General features: G+C 47.4%; 2 protein-coding genes across 4 annotated transcripts in view; both read left to right on the top strand.

The window, feature by feature from the left end:
• Positions 1-8,810, top strand: part of LOC106566730 (uncharacterized) — a 45,635-nt gene extending 36,825 nt beyond the window's left edge. For all 3 annotated transcript variants that reach the window (XM_014135057.3, XM_014135058.3, XM_082959914.1), the window contains one exon: positions 8-8,810. In XM_014135057.3, the coding sequence (XP_013990532.3) occupies positions 8-8,382 (8,375 nt within the window). In that variant the 3' untranslated portion in view covers positions 8,383-8,810. The remainder of the gene's footprint in view (positions 1-7) is intronic.
• A 5,639-nt stretch (positions 8,811-14,449) lies between these two features.
• Positions 14,450-19,760, top strand: LOC106566733 (transcription factor-like 5 protein). Its single transcript, XM_014135070.3, has 7 exons — positions 14,450-14,576; positions 15,246-15,962; positions 16,106-16,256; positions 16,365-16,527; positions 16,747-16,936; positions 17,644-17,785; positions 17,922-19,760. The coding sequence occupies exons 2-7, from the start codon at positions 15,247-15,249 to the stop codon at positions 18,045-18,047; spliced, it is 1,488 nt and encodes a 495-aa protein (XP_013990545.1). The 5' UTR covers positions 14,450-14,576; position 15,246; the 3' UTR covers positions 18,048-19,760.

Below are 19,760 nucleotides of genomic sequence, written 5' to 3'. Positions count from 1 at the left end.
TTAACAGGCTTTGAGAAGAATCGCCCTAATCTTCTTTTGGGACTGGTTATTTGCCAGAAACCTAAACGTGCGGGAAGCTTGCCACAAGAGGTTGAAGAGAAGAGAGCCAAGATCCACATATCCAAAGACTCCAGAGATACTGGCCTCCCGAGACCCCCTACGCTGTATGGGTCTGACCCTAGGACGGAGGAATTCCTGCCCTACGACCCAGCGATGCCCATCATGTCCACCCCTCCTGGTTCCCCTCCTTCCACTGGATCCCCATCAGACTCCTCCTCCTCTGGCTCACTGACTATTCCATCACTTCTGTCCTCCATTAGAGCTGCTCTCCCTGCTTCTGCCCCACCCCCCACCACTAGCACATCCACCACTCCCCTGCAGACCATCCTGAAGTCACTATTTGGGAAGGACTCTCATGCAGTCCCAGCAGTTGCAGCAGTGCCCCTTCCAATCACTCTGCCCCCTCCCCCAATGGTGGATCCGATAGTACAGCAGTACGGGCAGAAATCCAAAGTCAAAGAGATTGAGGAGGAGGAAAATGAATATGATCGACCATATGACCCGGAGGAGGAGTATGATCCAGCAATGGGCTATGGAAGGGTTGCCCCAATTAATATAGATAAAATGTTTGAGGCGAATGCTGCCACTCAGGCCACGTGTGCAGATGATGACGACGTGGCTTACGACCCTGAGGATGAGACTATCTTTGAGGATATGCACAATGATGGGGTCAGTGTAGCGAAAGTCCCAGCTCCAACTTCAGCTCCAGCACCTACCCCAGTCCCAGCTCCAGTACAAGACCCAGTCCCAGATCCCAGTCCAGCCCCAGCCCCTCTGAGCCGCACCAATACTGGTGCTGTGATTGTGTCAGCCGCTACTCTGACTGAACAACAGCGAATGCTTGAGGATCTCAACAGGCAGATTGAGGAGCAGAAACGGCAGCTGAAGGAGCAGGAGGAGGCACTGCGTCAGCAGAGAGAGGCAGTGGGCATGTTCATGGCCCACTTCTCTGTTTCCGATGCCTTGATGTCTCCCCCTACCAAATCTGGGCTGTCTCACTTACAAACACAGCAGAGTGAAGGAGAGCAGTCTGAGGCAAATCCTTCAGTCAATCAAAGCGCTTTAAAAGGTATTTTGAAAACGGAGGAAACAGAAGTACCAATAAAACAAGAGATTAAGAGAGAGACCAAGACTGTACCTCTTTCAGTGTCAAGAAATGTGGAAATGCCCAATGCATCACCAAAGCGGGTTAAAGAGATTAAAAAGGAAAATATTCAGGCAACAGACAATTCAGATCCTGAAGCTGGCGAGATCCAGGACTCTGATGTAGCTTACGACCCAGAGGATGACACTATCTTTGATGAGCTGAAAGACACAAATGGAGAAGAAAAGGCGAAAACCTCAACTCGATCAGATTCAGCAAGGCGTTCTGAGCGGTCTCGTGACTCCTCAGTGTCTAGCTCGTGTCGTGGTGCATCGCGCAATGACACTCCTGATAGGAGGCGTAAGCGTAGCAGCCAACCAGATACTCACTCACCGAAAAGACGGGACCGTAAAGTCAGGGACCGCCACGAAAGCCCTCCTCGTAGATCTGGCCGCCGGTCCCCTGGACACTCTGATAGGCGAAGGGAAAGACACAGACGGGGTGAGAGGAGCCGACCATATCACAGAGGTCGTCACCACTCTGAGCGCCCAGGCCGCCATATCCCTCATAAAGAGCGTACTTCTCGACGCAGCTCTGGTAGCCATAGAAGATCCCCATCTTCACCAAGACAAAAACAAGATTCTGGCTCTAGGGGACTCTCAAAGGGTCAAAGGGAGACTTCTCCTCCAGTGCGGGATGACTCAAAGGGCCCAGAGGCTCCTGAAGACATGGGTCCTACAAGTCCAGCTCCAGCACTGGTCATGGAGGCTAATGACTCACCTCAGCCCCCTCTTGAAAGACAGGACATTGATGAACCACTGTGTGATCGTTGTGATTCTGGAGGTCCACCACAGGGAGAGATTGAGGACACAGGCCATCAAATGCCCCATGAGAATCCCACTCCCCAGGAGCCTGCGGATCAACAACCTTCTCAAAGCTTGCTGGCGTCACCATCAAAAGGGCCCAACAACGAGCAAGGCCCCAACATCCAGCTTCAAGACAATAGGGATAGGCCCTCTCAACTGGAACTACTAGAGCAATGCAATGTACAGAGCCCATCAGACATTATGAGAGAAAAACAGTTTTCCTCACAAGGTCTTCCCCACATGGTCTCTCCAAATAACCAGGGTGAGCGGTCCAGCAGTTTAGAGAGGAGAGATCCTGATATTAGGGAGGGAAGGAGAAACCAAGGGCCTGATATGATGGGACCCGGGCCAAACATGAGGGGTGAAAGGAGAGGGCCGCAAATGAGGCATCCAAGTCCAAATATCAGAGGTCCAGATCCAGAACCAGACATGAGGGGTGAAAGGAGCGGGCCACAAATGATGCATCCAAGTCCAAATATCAGAGGTCCAGAACCAGACATGAGAAGTCCAGATATGAGAGAGGACCACTTCTCACCAACAACTTACTATGGAGGAAAGAGATCCCCATCGCCCCATTTTAATAGTCCAAGGATCCCCTTATCTGTTCCAAGAGGACATTTTAAGGATCAACGGGGAGCACCTTGTCCTGGTTTCCGCCCCAGGGGTCCTCGTACCTCAAGGTGGATGCCACCACGGTCCCGGTTTGATGGTCCACATCCGCTAGTAGTAAGACCTCTAGAGCTGCTCGGAACACAAAGAGGCACCAACCAGAATCATGACAATGGAGGTGAGCCTATTCAACCAGAAATAAAGGAGCAACACATTGCACAGAGCCCATCGGACATTATGAGAGAGAACCAGTTTTCCTCACAAGGTCCCCCACACATGGCCTCTCCAAGCAACCACGGTGAGCGGTCCAGCAGTTTAGAGAGGAGAGATCCCGATATGAGGGAGGGACGAAGACACCAAGGCCCAGACATCAGAAGTCCAGATATGATAGAACCTGGGCCAGACATGAGGGGGCCAGGGCCAGACGTGTGGGATGATAGAAGGGGTCCAGGGCCAGACATGAGGGGTGATAGGAGAGGGCCAGACATGTGGGATGCTAGAAGGGGTCCAGGGCCAGACATGAGGGGTGATGGGAGAGGGCCAGACATGTGGGATGCTAGAAGGGGTCCAGGGCCAGACATGAGGGGTGATGGGAGAGGGCCAGACATGTGGGTTGATAGAAGGGGTCCAGGGCCAGACATGCAAGGTTCAGGGCCAGAGATGGGGGGTCCAGGGCCAATCATGCGAGGTCTAGGGCCAGACATGCGAGATCCAGGGCCAGACATGAGGGGTACAGTGCCAGACATGAGGGGTGATAGGAGAGGGCCAGAGCCGGACATGAGGGGTGATAGGAGAGGGCCAGAGCCGGACATGAGGGGTGATAGGAGAGGGCCAGAGCCCGACATGAGGGGTGATAGGAGAGGGCCAGAGCCCGACATGAGGGGTGATAGGAGAGGGCCAGAGCCCGACATGAGGGGTGATAGGAGAGGGCCAGAGCCCGACATGAGGTGTGATAGGAGAGGGCCAGAGCCCGACATGAGGGGTGATAGGAGAGGGCCAGACATATGGGATGATGGAAGAGGTCCAGGACCAGACATGACAGCTCCTGAAGTGCCAGGCCCAGATCCAGATATGAGAAGTCCAGACATGAGAGTGGACCACTTCACACCAACAGATAACTTTGGAGGACAGAGACCAACATCGACTCATTTCAGCAGTCCAAGGATGATCTCACCTGTTCAAAGAGGACATTTTGAGGATCAAAGGGGAGTACATCGTCCTGGTTTCCGCCCCAGGGGTCCTCGTCCCTCGAGGTTCAACCAGCCCAGAGGCTCATATCCAGGGCACTTCCCAGGGGGGCAACCACGGTTCCGTTTCGATGGTCGACAGGGAGTGGAAAGACCTGCTCATGCCTCGCTGGTAACACCAAGGGAGCACAGTATACAGAGCCCATCAGAAATTCTGATAGAAACCCAGATACCCTCACAAGGTCCTCCCCACATGGCCTCTCCAAACAACAAGGGGGAGCGGTCCAGCAGTTTAGAGAGGAGAGATCCTGATATTGGGGAGGAAAGGAGAAACCCAGGGTCAGATATCAGAGGTCCAGATATGATGGGACCAGGGCCTGACATGAGGGATGATAGGAGAGGACCAGGGCAAGACATGAGGGGTGATAGGAGAGGGCCAGGGCCAGACATGAGGGATGATAGGAGAGGGCCAGAAATCAGAGGTCCAGATATGATGGGACCAGGGCCAGACATGAGGGGTGATAGGAGAGGGCCAGAAATCAGAGGTCCAGATATGATGGGACCAGGGCCAGACATGAGGGATGATAGAAGAGGGCCAGAAATCAGAGGTCCAGATATGATGGGACCAGGGCCAGACATGAGGGGTGATAGAAGAGGGCCAGAAATCAGAGGTCCAGATATGATGGGACCAGGGCCAGACATGAGGGATGATAGAAGAGGGCCAGAAATCAGAGGTCCAGATATGATGGGACCAGGGCCAGACATGAGGGATGATAGAAGGCCAGGGCCAGACATGAGGGGTGATAGGAGAGGGCCAGACATCAGAGGGCCAGGTCTAGGGCCAGACACAAGGGGTGATAGGAGAGGGCCAGGAACAGACATGAGGGGTGAAAGGAGAGGTCCAGGGCCAGACATGAGGGGTGATGGGAGAGGTCCAGGCCCAGACATGAGGGGTGATGGGAGAGGTCCAGGGCCAGACATGAGGGGTGATGGGAGAGGTCCAGGGCCAGACATGAGGGGGGATGGGAGAGGTCCAGGGCCAGACATGAGGGGGGATGGGAGAGGTCCAGGGCCAGACATGAGGGGTGATGGGAGAGGGCCAGGGCCAGACATGAGGGGTGATGGGAGAGGGCCAGATATGAGGGGTCCAGGGCCAGACATGAGAGACCCAGGGCCAGACACAAGGGGTGATAGGAGAGGTCCAGGGCCAGACATGAGAGGTCCAGGGCCAGACATGAGGTGTGATAGGGGAGGTCCAGGGCCAGACATGAGGGTTCTAGGGCCAGACATGAGAGATACAGGGCCAGACATCAGAGGGCCAGAGACAAGGGGTGATAGGAGAGGTCCAGGGCTAGACATGAGGGGTCTAGGGCCAGACATGAGGGGTGATAGGGGAGGTCCAGGGCCAGACATGAGGGGTCCAGGGCCAGACATGAGGGGTGATAGGGGAGGTCCAGGGCCAGACATTAGGGGTCCAGGGCCAGACATGAGGGGTGATAGGGGAGGTCCAGGGCCAGACATGAGGGGTCCAGGGCCAGACGTGAGGGGTGATAGGGGAGGTCCAGGGCCAGACATGAGGGGTGATAGGAGAGGGCAAGGGTCAAACATGAGGGGTGATAGGAGAGGGCCAGACATGAGAGATCCAGGGCCAGACACAAGGGGTGAAAGGAGAAGACCAGACATGAGAGATCCAGGGCCAGACATGAGAGGGCCAGGTCTAGGGCGAGACACAAGGGGTGACAGGAGATGGCCAGGGCAGGACTTGAGGGGTCCTGGGCCAGACATCAGAGGGCCAGGTCTAGGGCCAGACACAAGGGGTGATAGGAGAGGGCCAGACATCAGAGGTCCAAGGACAGATATGAGGGGTGATAGAAGAGATCCAGGGCCAGACATGAGAGATCCAGGGCCAGACATGAGAGATCCAGGGCCAGACATACTGGGTCCAGAGCCAGACATGCAGGGTCCAGGGCCAGACATGAGAACTCCAGAGCCAGACATCAGAGGGCCAGGTCTAGGGCGAGACACAAGGGGTTATAGGAGAGGGCCAGGGCCAGACTTGAGGGGTCCAGGGCCAGACATGTGGGGTGATAGGAGAGGGCCAGGGCCAGACATGAGGGTTGATAGGAGAGGACCAGGGCCAGGCATGAGGGGTCCAGAGCCAGATATCAAAGGACCAGGTCTAGGGCCAGACACAAGGGGTGATAGGAGAGGGCCAGGACTAGACATGAGGGGTGATCGGAGAGGGCCAGGGCCAGACATGAGGGGTCTAGGGCCAGACATGAGAGGGCCAGACACAAGGGGTGATAGGAGAGGGCCAGGGTCAGAGATGAGGGGTTCAGGACCAGACATGAGAGATCAAGAGCCAGACATCAGAGAGCCAGGTCCAGAGCCAGACACAAGGGTTGATAGGAGAGGGACAGGTCCAGACATGAGAGGGACATGGCCCGAAACAAGGGGTGATAGGAGAGGGCCAGGGAAAGACTTGAGGGGTCTAGGGCCAGACATGAGAAGGCCAGGGCCAGACACAAGGAGTGATAGGAGAGGGCCAGGGCAAGACATGAGGGGTCCAGGACCAGACACAAGAGATCAAGAGCCAGACATCAGAGAGCCAGGTCTAGAGCCAGACACAAGGGGTGATAAGAGAGGGCCAGGGCCAGACTTGAGGGGTCTAGAGCCAGACATGAGAGGGCCAGAGCCAGGCACAAGGGGTGATAGGAGAGGGCCAGAGCCAGACATTTGGGGTCCAGGACCAGACACGAGAGATCAAGAGCCAGACATCAGAGGGCCAGACATAAGGGGTGATAGGAGAGATACAGGGCCAGACATCGGATGGCCAGGTCTATGGCCAGACACAAGGAGTGATAGGAGAGGGCCAAACATGAGAGATCCAGGGCCAGACAAGAGGGTGGTTAGGAGAGGGTCAGGGCCAGAAATGGAAGTTCCAGGGCCTGAAACAAGGGGTGATAGGAGAGCACCAGGGACAGAGATGAGGGGTCCAGGACCAGACACGAGAGAGCAAGAGCCCGACATCAGAGGGCGGGGTCTAGGGCCAGACACAAGGGGTGATAGGAGAGGGCCAAACATGGCAGATCCAGGGCCAGACAAGAGGGGTGATAGGAGAGGGCCAGGGTCAGACATGAGAGGGCCAGGGCCAGATATGAGGGGTGATAGGAGAGGGCCAGACATGTGGGATGATAGGAGAGGGTCTTCACCAAACATGAGGGGTCCCGGGCCGGACATGAGCGGTGCAGGACCAGACATGTGGGATGAGAGTAGAGGGCCAGATAGGAGAGGTCCAGGGCCAGACAAGAGGGGTGTTAGGAGAGGGCCGGGGTCAGACATGAGAGGGCCAGGGCCAGATATGAGGGGTGATAGGAGATGGTCAGGGTCAGACATGAGCGGTGCAGGACCAGACATGTGGGATGAGAGTACAGGGCCAGATATGAGAGGGCCAGGGCCAGACACAAGGGGTGATGGGAGATGGCCAGGGCCAGACATGAGAGGTCCAGGGCCAGACATTAGGAGAGGGTCAGATATTAGTGTTGATAGGAGAGGCCCAGGGCCAGACATGTTGGGTGAAAGGAGAGGGCCAAACATGAGAGATCCAGGGCCTGACACGAGGGGTCCAGGGCTAGACATGGGTCAAGAAATGCGAGCCCCAGATCCAGACATGAGAAGTCCAGATATAAGAGGAGATCACTTCACAACAACAACAAATCATTTTGGAGGATCAAGGGGAGTACAACGTCCTGGTTTCCATGGCCCCAGGGGTCCTCGTCCCTCGAGGTTCAACCAGCCCAGAGGCTCATCTCGAGGGTATTTCCCAGACAATGGGGGGCAGCCTCGGTTTGACAGTCCACGGCTAGTGGTAAGACCGTTGAGGCCTAAAGGAGGTTTACTCCCCACTCCCCCGGAGGGTCTCATGAGTTTGTCGAACAACAGTCCTGATGCTTTTAGAGAAGACCAATGGCGGAACAGTCACTCGCCTGATAAGAGGAGAACAAGCCTACCCATAGAAGACTGTGAAATGAGAAACTATGGAGACAGAGAAAATAACTCTGAAGAACGTGGCCGTGGTGTTAACCCCCGAGACAGGGTTAACTTCCAGGGCACGGTGCCCTGCTTGTCCCAGGAGAGGCAGTTGCCTGAGGACAATGGGAGAGAGCGGGGTGGCAGTCAAGGAAGACAGTGGGACAGGGGGACAGGTAGGCTTGTGAGTAGGGAGAGAGAAAGGGTTAGAGGGAGCGAAGTAGACAGCCCCAGAGAGGAGGTAGATGAAAAGCAAAAGACACCCACAGAAAAGGACAGAGACATTGGCAGAGCCACAAGCAGGGAAGGAGAGGCAAACAGAGGAGGTGTTAGTCTGCACAACCGTTCAATCTCAAAAGACAATGACCGAGACATTTTAAAGGATGGAAGTGGAAAGAAAGAAGAACAAATGGAGGGAAAGGGTAAAACGGTTGAATTAACAGACACGCCCCCCCAGGTAGACACGCCCCCCCAGGTAGACACGCCCCCCCAGGTAGACACGCCCCCCCAGGTAGACACGCCCCAGGAGAGTAAAGGGCCTGTTTGACTGGAGACTACTGTTAACAGAAATGCATGGACTAAGTTTGAAGTTGGTTCAGTTCATAATGTACTACGTAGTCGTTTTCACTACATCATAAAACACCCATAACTTTTTGAATGTCATGACTGAACGTACCTTGTTTCATTCAATTTAGTTTTAAAATTGTACAAATTATGTGCTTTCAGAATTTCCAGATTAAAACTCATGTCAAGTCAAACATAATAGATATGTACATTGTGTTGATGGATATTTTTTGGTATTTTTTTTTACAAGTCCAAACCTATTGAGCCATACTGCTGTCATCTATTCACTGATTAGAAAAAGCCTTCATGTTGGATCATCTCATGATAATTATGTTTTAGAATAAAGTTTTTTTTTTTTTACTCTGTTTTAATTTGTTGAACCGAGGCCAATAAAAACAGTAAAGGAATGATCATACTTGCATTTAATTTGAACCACAATCAATTATCATCTTTGTCTGATAGACATTTTGCCTAATAATTTAAGTATGCATATGTTTGAGTTTTGCTTGCAATGGAAATTGATTGAATATAAGAATTATTGTGTAGCCTATGCATAATCAAAATGTCCTGCCATATTATCTTTGGTCAAGCCTTGGGGCATTATTAACCTAAACTCAGGCCCACAGTGAAAGCACTTTCTCAGTTATGAGTTTATCCACTCAGCTCTGTGTTGTAGTTTAATACCAACTTTTGCTCCTGTGGTTGGTGCTTTGGGGGTCTTTGCGCCCCATTTAAAAATGACATGAAATTACACATACATGGACCCCAATAACTACGGTAAACTAATCAATCAATCAAATGTATATTTATATAGCCCTTTTTACATCAGCCGATGTCACAAAGTGCTGTACAGAAACCTAGCTAAAACCCCAAACAGCAAGAAATGCAGATGTAGAAGCACGGTGGCTAGGAAAAACTCCCTAGAAAGGCCGGAACCTAGGAAGAAACCTAGAGAGGAACCAGGCTCTGAGGGGTGGCCAGTCCTCTTCTGACTGTGCCAGGTGGAGATTATAACAGAACATGGCCAAGATGTTCAAACGTTCATAGATGACCAGCAGTGTCAAATAATAATCACAGTGGTCATCACAAAGGAGTCATCAAGCCAGGTAGTCCTGAGGCATGGTCCTAGGGCTCAGGTCCTGTGAGAGAAAGGAGGAGAAAGAGAGAATTAGAGGGAGCATACTTAAATTCACACAGGACACCGGATAAGACAGGAGAAATACTCCAGATAAAACAGACTGACCCTAGCCCCCTGACACATAAACTATTGCAGCATAAATACTGGAGGCTGAGACAGGAGGGGGTCGGGAGACACTGTGGCCCTGTCCGACGATACCACCGGACAGGGCCAAACAGGCAGGATATAACCCCACCCACAGCCCCCACACCACTAGAGGGATATCTTCAACCACCAACCTACTACCCTGAGACAAGGCCAAGTATAGCCCACGACTACATGGGTATCATCTGCTGCTACATACAGTGCCTTCGGAAAGTATTCAGACCCCTTGACTTTTTCCACATTTGGTTACGTTACAGCCATATTCTAAAATGGATTAAAAAAAGAATCCTCAGCAATCTACACACAATAACCCATTGACAAAGCAAAAAAAGTTTTTGTAGAAATTTTTGCAAATGTATTAAAAAGAAAAAAGATACCTTTTTTACATAAGTATTCAGACACTTTGCTATGAGACTTGAAATTGAGCTCAGGTGCATCCTGTTTCCATTGATCATCCTTGAGATGTTTATACAACTTGATTAGAGTCCACCTGGGGTAAATTCAATTGATTGGACATGATTTGGAAAGGCACACACCTGTCTATATAAGATCCCACAGTTGGCAGTGCATATCAGAAAAAACCAAGCCATGATGTCGAAGGAATTGTCCGTAGAGATCTGAGACAGGATTGTGTCGAGGCACAGATCTGGGGAAGGGTACCAAACAATTCTGCAGCATTGAAGGTCCCCAAGAACACAGTGGCCTCCATTATTAAATGGAAGAATTTGAAACCACCAAGACTCTTCCTAGAGCTGATTACTCCAACAGAGCTCTAGTGTTCCTCTGTGGAGATAGGAGAGCCTTCCAGAAGGACAACCATCTCTGCAGCACTCCACTAATCAGGTCTTTATGGTAGAGTGGCCAGATGGAAGCCACTCCTCAGTAAAAGGCACATGACAGCCCACTTGGAAAAATGTACTTAAAGACTCCCAGACCATGACAAACAATATTCTCTGGCCTAATGGCCAAGCGTTACGTCTGGAAGAAAACTGGCACCATCCCTAAGGTGAAGCATGGTGGTGATGGCAGCATCATGCTATGGGGATGTTTTTCAGCGGCAGGGACTGGAAGACTAGTCAGGGTTGAGGCAAAGATGAACAGAACAAAGTATAGAGATCCTTGATGAAAACCTGCTCCAGAGCGCTCAGGACCTCAGACTGGGGTGAAGGTTCACCTTCCAACAGGACAACAACCCTAAGCACACAGCCAAGACAACGCAGGAGGGGCTTTGGGACAAGTCTCTGAATGTCCTTGAGTGGCCCCGCCAGAGCCTGGACTTAGACCCGATCGAACATCTCTAGAGAGACCTGAAATTAGCTGTGCAGCAACGCTCCCCATCCAACATGACAGAGCTTGAGGATCTGCAGAGAAGATTGGGAGAAACTCCTCAAGTACAGATGTGCCAAGCTTGTAGCATCATACCCAAGAAGATGCAATGCTCTAATCACTGCCAAAGGTGCTTCAACACGGTACTGAGTAAAGGGTCTGAATACTTGTGTAAATGTACTATTTCTGTTTTTAATTCATTAGCAAAAATGTCTTAACCTGTTTTTACTTTGTCATTATGGTGTATTGTGTGTAGATTTATGAGGAAGGAAAAACATATCAATTTTAGAATAAGGCTGTAACATAAACTGTGTAAAAGGTCAAGGGGTCTGAATTATTTCTGAAGGCACTGTACATGCATCAGTCCCTGAGAAAACACTCAGATCCATATAGGGTCCATGTATCTTCCCAACCAACAGGCCTACTGCACATGTTAAAAGTATACAGTCATAGAGCTCGCCAGCTTGTCGTCCTAAAACCTGAAATTAGTTACCTCTTGTTCGTTCAGCCATTCCTATGGGCAAAATTAATGGAGAAATGGAATGGAGTTTTGGGATAAACGCTGAAAACAAGGTTCACACAGGCGTAGATCTTTTGCGTTTTGTTCTATGGGATAATATCAGTCAGTTAACATGACCTTCATGAATTATGAAGCCTTTATATGCTTTTTTTGATTGCATAAATGCTTCAAAATTCATTGTTAGCTGATGAAAATTCTTATAGAACAAAACGTCTAAGATCTCCTACGCCTGTGTGAACCATGTTTTCAGCATTTATCCCAAAAGTCCATTCTATTTCTCCATTCATTTCCCTCATAGGAATGGCTGAATGAACCAGAGGTAACTAATTTACCACAGACCTTACTTTTGCCTTTTATCCAAAAATCAAAAAAAAAAAAAAAAATTCTCCATAGGCTTTGGCTAACGAGCAATGGCGGAGTAAAGTGCCTACAAAAAGATGTCATTACTATTGCTCTCTATTGGTTAAAAGCGTAGAGTGAAATAGTAATGCCGTCTTTTTGTCTGCACTAACTCCGCCATGGTTCCACCCTATTCTTTCCCTATTCATTTTCCCCATAGAGCAGTCAAACAGGGAAATGGTTCCAATAGATTTTCCACCATTAATTCTTCGCATAGGGAATTTCAGAAACACTTAAAATAAGGGCTGTGTTTTGTGTAGGCTTACACTGGCATGACGTTTTGATAACCATGTAACTCTTTCTCGGACAAGGTGACTTAGGGGGAAAAAAAACGAGCTCCGACTGGGGGGAAAAAACGATTAAATGGTCATCCAACTTGAAATTCCAACCCGGATACTCGGGCCTCTTTCTAGAACTCCGACTTTCCAACCTGAAGATTAACTGACGTCATGATTTGTTCGAATTTTTCTGAGTTCCCAGTTATTTTGAAGAGGCATCTATAGGGATGGCTGAACCAGAGGTAACTAATTTCCGGGTTTTAGAACTACAACATAGAAGTTCTCATTGTTATATCTGTGACTACAAGCTGTCGAGCTCTATGTCGAAAGATGGTGTTTAGATGGCAAATGGATATGGCTAGATGGTATACACATATGGACGGAACTGCTTAATTTGTATTTTTTTTGTCATTTGGGGAGAATTGTAGGATTTTAACCAACCCTACCCCAAAACATTTTCCTAACCATAACCAAATTCTCCTAACCTACTACGTTAATTATCCTAACCTGCTGCGTAAGTTCTCCTAACCTGCCATGAAAAGTAAATTCTGTCCGTAGCTGTATACCAGCTAGTCTTGACCGGTTAAAAGGCCTGGTGACTGGTTGAACCACAGCTAGAACTACGTTAGGTTGAACAGGTGGATTGGAAAGCAAAGTTATTTAGCACTAGAGGTAATTGGCACATAAGCAAATACACTGAACAAAAATATACATTTAACATGCAACAATTTCTAAGATTTTACTGAATTACAGTTCATATAAGGAAATTAGTCAATTGAAATAAATTCATTAGGCCCTAATCTATGGATTTCACGTGACTGGAAATACAGGTATGGGACATTTTCAGCTTCCAGGAATTGCGTGTTAGAGCCTTGCGGCATGGGGCTATGCATTATCATGCTGAAACATGAGGTGATGGTGGCAGATGAATGGCACGACAATGGGCCTCAGGATCTCGTCACAGTATCTCTGTGCATTCAAATTGCCATCGTTAAAATGCATTTGTGTTCGGTGTCCATAGCTTATGCCTGCCCATACCATAACCCAAGTCTGCCACCACCATTGGGCACTCTGTTCACAACGTTGACCTCACCAAACCGGTCGCCCACACAACCCCATACACGCTGTCTGCCATCTTCCCGGTACAGATGAAACCACACTTCTCTAGCATGCTAGTGGCCATCAAAGGTGAGCATTTGCCCACTGAAGTCGGTTACGACGCCGAATGCAGACAGGTCAAGACCCTGGTGAGGACGACGAGCATGCAGATCAGCTTCCCTGAGACTGTTTCTGAGAGTTTGTGCAGAAATTCTTTGGTTGTGCAAACCCAGTTTCATCAGCTGTCTGGGTGGCTGGTCACAGACCATCCCGCAGGTGAAGAAGCCGGATGTGGGGGCCTTGGCTGGCGTGGTTACATGTGGTCTGCGGTTGTGAGGCTGGTTGGACGTACAGCTATATTTTCACATACTAAGTTGGATGCGGCTTATGGTAGAGAAATGAACATTCAATTCTCTGGCAACAGCTCTGGCGTACATTCCTACAGTCAGCATGTCATTTGCACGCTCCCTCAAAACATGAGACATCTGTGGCATTGGGTTGTGTGACAAAACTACACATTTTAGAGTGGCCTTTTATTGTCCCCAAGCACAAGGTGCACCTATGTAATGATCATGCTGTTTAATCAGCTACTTGATTATGCCACACCTGTCAGGTGGATTGGTTATCTTGGAAAAGGATAAATGCTCACTAACAGGGATGTAAACATATTTGTGCAATTTATTTTTGATAAACAATCTTTTTGTGAGTCTGTACATTTCTGGGATCTTTTATTTCAGTTCATGAAACATGGGACGAACACGTTTAGCTTTATTATTTTATTTAACTAGGCAAGTCAGTTAAGAACAAACCAAACCCTAAACCGGATGACGCTGGGCCAATTGTGTGCCGCCCTGTGGGACTCCCAATCACGGCCGGTTGTGATATAGCCTAGAATCAAACCAGGGTCTGTAGTGACGCCTCTAGCACGGAGATGCAGTGCCTTATTAGACTGCTGCGCCACTCATTTTTGTTAAGTATAATTAACATCGTTGAATGTTTGATTTACTAGCATTTGACGATGGGAGCAGTCAAGCAAGTTACCAAATCTAAAAAAATATTTTAGACACTGACAGCAGAGGCTCTGTTTTTGGGCCAATGAAAATGCCTGACGTCAGTTGCCACCCAAGTTATTTTCTAATCACGTTCGTTCTCTGCTCTGTCAAAGTCGGTTGGTAAAATTCTAAACACGAGCCTGTTTTAAGACGACGATTTTGATAACTTAATGAACTTATAATTGAAGACTATTTTAAATACAAATATATCCATCTATTCAGGTAGTTATCAAATGTTTAATTGAGACAATTGTAAGGGTGGTGACTTTTCAGTCAGTGAATGATAGAAAAGTTTCTGGCTACAGTAACTAATTTTAACTAGATAACATCTGCTAGCTAGCATTAGCTAGCTAACATTAGCGCATATTTGTACGTTTACTCATTTTAAGTTGACTAAATAGTACAACTTCTAATAGCTATTTAGTTGGATAGCTAGCTATATTGCACATTTCAGTAAGAATAAGTGTAGCTCGTTAGCTGTATTTTTATTTAACTAGGCAAGTCGGTTAAGAACAAATTTTTATTTACAATGACGGCCTAGGAACAGTGGGTTAATTGCCTTGTTCGACAGAGTTTTACCTTGCCAGCTCGGGGATTCGATCTAGCAACCTTTCGGTTTCTGACCCAACGCTCTAACCACTAGGCTACTTGCCGTGTGGAGTGTGCTGACATAGAGTAGCTGGATTGTAACGTTAGCTCAGTTTAGATTGAGACGCGCGAGCTGAATTGATCGATCAGAGCGGGAAAAGTATCATGCTAGTTAGCCAGAGATCAGCCCATTGATTTAGCTAACGTTAGAGACCTCGGTAACAGACAGATAGATAGCTATGTTGAACATGAAACTAGTGTTCTTGTTCTAAACTGACATTAAGCATATGTTTCTCTCAACAGGATGTCGATGTCCGTGGCATGTAAAACCATTAATGTGTCACCTGCTTGTAAAACCATTCATGTGTCACCTGCATTGGGGCAGTACAACCCAGATTCTGTCGAGGTGATCATGAGCCAAAACGGGTGTGTTCCAAATGATCAAAGCCAGATTTTGGGCACTGAGCTCAACCTGATGGAGATGACAGAAGTGGAGTACACCCACCTTCAGCACATAATACAGTCACACATGGAGGCACAAGCGGCTGGTCCAGAGGGATCTGAAGATGCCCGGTTCAACACTACCGTATTCACCGTGGAAAACTCTGCACCCCAACCTACAAACTGCGAAGCAGAATACCCAGCCAAGTCTCCCCCGAACACTCCACCTGATGCTATGTCAACTTCAACTGATGAGCAGCGGTACATTCTCGGCGGCTTGAACCAAGATGGACAGGTTGACATCAAGGAAATTAAAATGGCATTGGTCAGTGACGGGAACGTTATACCTGGAGAACGGACCCCCACCACTTGCGGTGAAGTCCCCATCTCCGTGTTGGCGAAAGTCAGGAGTGCAGTGGATGCGACCCAAGAACGTGGCTTGGAAGCATACAACAACGGTAGCACACAGCTATTGTCCAGGCCCAACCCACCTGCCCGAGTTCGCTTGGAGAAGAGGTTCAACTGCACCCCCTGTGACATCCCCAGACAACAGGACGTGCAATCAGCAGCTCTTAGCAAGTATGTTTTATCCCTACATTTTGAGTGACGATAATGTAGGCCTATACTAGCCATACTTTGTTTACAGCTGTAAATTCTCTACTACAGTACTAAAAACACATTGTCATAGAAGTACTGAGTTACTCAACATTTGTCTTTTACAGTTTTTTGACAATGCTTCATCAATCTAATGAGGCGCAAGAAGCAGCAATGCATCCACAACCACAGAAGTGGGTGAGGTCAGATCGGGGCAACCCTATTGAGCTGTCATACCCATATGGAAGTATGTTCAACCCCATCGCTGGCGCCCGTCAAGTATGAGCAACATACTACTGATGTTACTAATTCATAAAAATTGAATTGTTTTATATTGTTACAAGGAAGGGATTCAGTGCTATGTTTTGACAAGTCTTCTATTCTTAGGGATATGGGAATGTCCCTCATATGCTTGACCCCAATAAGCATCAAGGGTTGATCATTCCAAAGAACTTCACATTCAGCTATCGGCAAGACAAGATGCCTGACAAAGTTCCATGCGTCAACAGCCCCAACCCAACAGAGGAGAAAGTTTGGGTGAAGGTGGAAGGTATGTATGTTTCTGTATGTTCACTGTTCAGCTTGATTTGGAGGGCACTCATAACAAAACTTAATGTATAGTCTTTCTCCAGCTTAGTTTGTCTCATTTGTTTATTTTCCAAATTCTGCATGCTTCTCATGGCTATGTCATGTACTGTAGTATTGCTGAACATAACATCCAACAATTTTTTGTTGTTGTAACTCTTAACACCTTCGTTATCTCTTTCAGATGATGCTGTGGCGAAGCCTGCTAAACGTGGTAGGACCCGTGGAACGTGTGCTGTCAAGACCTCTGGCGTTGTCACAGACTCAGTGGAGGGAAGAGCAACTGGAGGAGCAGGCACGAAAAAGAGAGGAGGGCCGCCAGTGGAAAGTAGCCAGCGCAGAGAGAGACACAACAGCAAGGAGCGGGACCGCAGGTAATCAGACCCACACTTGCTTACACTTGTCAGGTTTTAATGATCAGAGTAAGAACTTGACGGACACTATGAAAGCTTAGACCAGGTTTATTCTTCCCAAAGGATCAAACAGCTGAATCGACAAAAAACATGTTTACAAAAGTGGTGGTATATGTACCCCACTTTGGGTGGAGTCTCGTCCTTCTCGCTAAGCATAGTTTCCTGCCTAGCAATAAAGATACAAAGTGATACGGGCAATAAACGGTTCCTCTTCCCTTAATCTTACCTGACCTCGCCCCCTTATCCACAGCTCTCTCCCTTTATCAGTACTGCCACATGCGATCGTTTTTCCTGCACTCATCACATTCTAAGCTTAATTGCACCCACCATAACCCTTCCTCCTACAGATAACCATTAACTCCTGGTGTAGACCCTCGACTATGGCACCCCTCATGTCTCTAGCATAACTAATGATTAATAATATTCAACATTTTTAGAAATCCGAACCCATCACACTTATGCTCAGACACACAAACTGTTGCTTGTTTTACGCTCTTGGGCACATGTTATTACTTTTGCTCATTAGTATTCACACTTTTACATGGTACATTTGTCAAAAAGTGCTTCACAGCACAGCAAACCATACCTAAACCATAAAAGAAAAAACACACTGACACTTAGTACACACCTCAAACAGAAGCTCCTGTCAGTGACACCTTTTACTTTAGGAGGAGGATCCGCTTCTGCTGTGATGAGCTGAATGTGCTGGCGCCATTCTGTAACCACGAGACGGACAAAGCCACCACCCTGCAATGGACCACCGCCTTCCTCAAGTACGTCAGAGAGGTGTACGGGGACTCCATTAAACAGGTGAGTGCCTGATCTAAGTTGATAGTCCCTATGTGGCTATGACCTCACCAACAGACATATTGCGATGTTGTGCTGCTGTAGTGTCCTGATGCACAGGTATTCCTAAAGTGGTGACTGACTCTGCCCTCTTCCTCAGGAGTTCCAGGGCACGTTCTGTGGCAAGACTGGTCAGCGGCTCAAGCCCAGCAGTGCCTCAGGCCAGGTCATGGTCCGCCAGGAGACAGCAGAGCCACCTAGCACCCCACAGGCATCGGAGCAGTAAATACACACCTACACCTATTTAATAATTATTCTATTTATTATTAATTTATTTTACCCTCAAGAGTAGTTGTGATTTATCGGGTTTGGCTTTGGAATGTTAGCTGTCACAAAAGCATCAGGTATTGCCAGAGGGACAGACACATCCATTTGATTGTTTTTTTCAGGGGAGAAAAAGGATTTTGGTGTTCTGTTTATTGCTTTATTTCAACACCTTGAAATATTATTTTTCCTCTGTGATCATTATCCCCTTGACAGAGCATGTACTCCGACATGTAATTTTCCATCTTGATCTATTTGGGCACAATTTTTGTATCAGAGATTTCATAAATGTTTATTTTGCTGAAAAGTGTTCAAGTTCGACTAATATTTGAAACGAGCTTCCCTTCCAAACCTCATGAATGACAATTAAAACAGGTGAAGGTTTTAAGTTTGACCATGGAAGTAACATTCCAACGTGGTTTTGAGGGTCTTGATTGTACAATGCAAGTTTAACTGCACTCCAGGACTCCTATGGATCAGGTTGGTGTGTATGAGGAAGGAGAGATGTTTTTTTTATACAACTTTACATAATTGTGATTCTTTATGAGCCAACAAACCTTTTTATAAAAAAAAAAAAGTGCTTTACTGAAAGTCATGCACAGGAGGCACTGTTTCTCTAGGATAGGAGTTAACATGGTGATCTACTGACTAGATTTCAGTTTATTTAACAGATGTAATATAGTTCCATTTTTAATCATACGTGCATCTTTATCTGCAATTGTAATTTATTTTGAATTTGTGTTTTATACAGGGTTGTTTGGTACTTGTGGCAACAGTAAACCACATTAACAACAAATGCAGCCTTCTAAATGTATATTGTTCAGTGTTGCTCCACTCTGTATATACAACTCTGGAAAAAGTTCAGTTTTTCATATTACCTTAATATTAGATATTTAAAAATAAATGTCACTTAATTTACTTGCCTTTGTGTTTATCTCCTGATTGTTTGATTGCATGAACATTCAGTTGGTTAACTTATGTAGAAAAGAGTAATGTTTTACTGAAAAGTGGCTTTATTTGTTATTTCTTACAACATGGTGCTGTAGCAACTTACTGTACATACAACAGTCACCCACAAATAATAAATAGTATTTAAAGTCATGTATATTTAATAGTTACAGCACCGGTACAAAGTGGATGTGGTCATTGCAAAATAAAAAAGAAAGCACAAATCGTTAATGAGTTATTCTACAATTACAATTTGATGCATCCACATTTTTTTATTTTCAAAACTTAATGGAAAAGATTTTTAAATCAAACATGTAATCATGAAATGTGAAAAAAGTAAACAGGCAACAAATAAACTTGACAAAATGTTTTAAAAAAAAACTAGTCTAGCAAGAGTTGGAAAATACTGTGGTTGCATCAATATACAAAATCTGGGCACTTAGGTTTCTTCATTGCCTCTACACCCAAAGCTCCTTGGCAGTGACTTCATTTTGCTCACTGGCACATCTTCTTATTTTACATTTTGTAAGCTTGTCCTGTGAGGGAACACTCAGGTCTAAGCAGAAAGGACCTTGACACATGCACATTCACTGCAAGGACAATCACAGTTTTAGTGTTGGAGAGTCATCTTCCAGGCAGGGGGTGAAACAACTAAAGTACATATTTTTACACAAATGTTTTTGAAAAATAATGGCCTATAAGCACTTTTCCAGTAAAATTATTTTTC

This window comes from Salmo salar, chromosome 13 (genome assembly GCF_965601325.2).
Source record: "Salmo salar chromosome 13, fSalSal1, whole genome shotgun sequence".
In the NCBI taxonomy this organism is placed as follows: Eukaryota; Metazoa; Chordata; class Actinopteri; order Salmoniformes; family Salmonidae; genus Salmo; species Salmo salar.
The sequence above is the reverse complement of the archived record's forward strand: the minus strand, read 5'-3'. Positions and strand labels throughout refer to the sequence as shown.

Coding starts and splice junctions, on each gene's coding strand:
- LOC106566733 (XM_014135070.3), top strand. CDS start 15,247: ATGTCGATGTCCGTGGCATGTAAAACCATTAATGTGTCACCTGCTTGT. Junction 16,528..16,746: donor AGTTTGGGTGAAGGTGGAAG/GTATGTATGTTT, acceptor TATCTCTTTCAG/ATGATGCTGTGGCGAAGCCT. Junction 16,937..17,643: donor AGCAAGGAGCGGGACCGCAG/GTAATCAGACCC, acceptor CTTTTACTTTAG/GAGGAGGATCCGCTTCTGCT.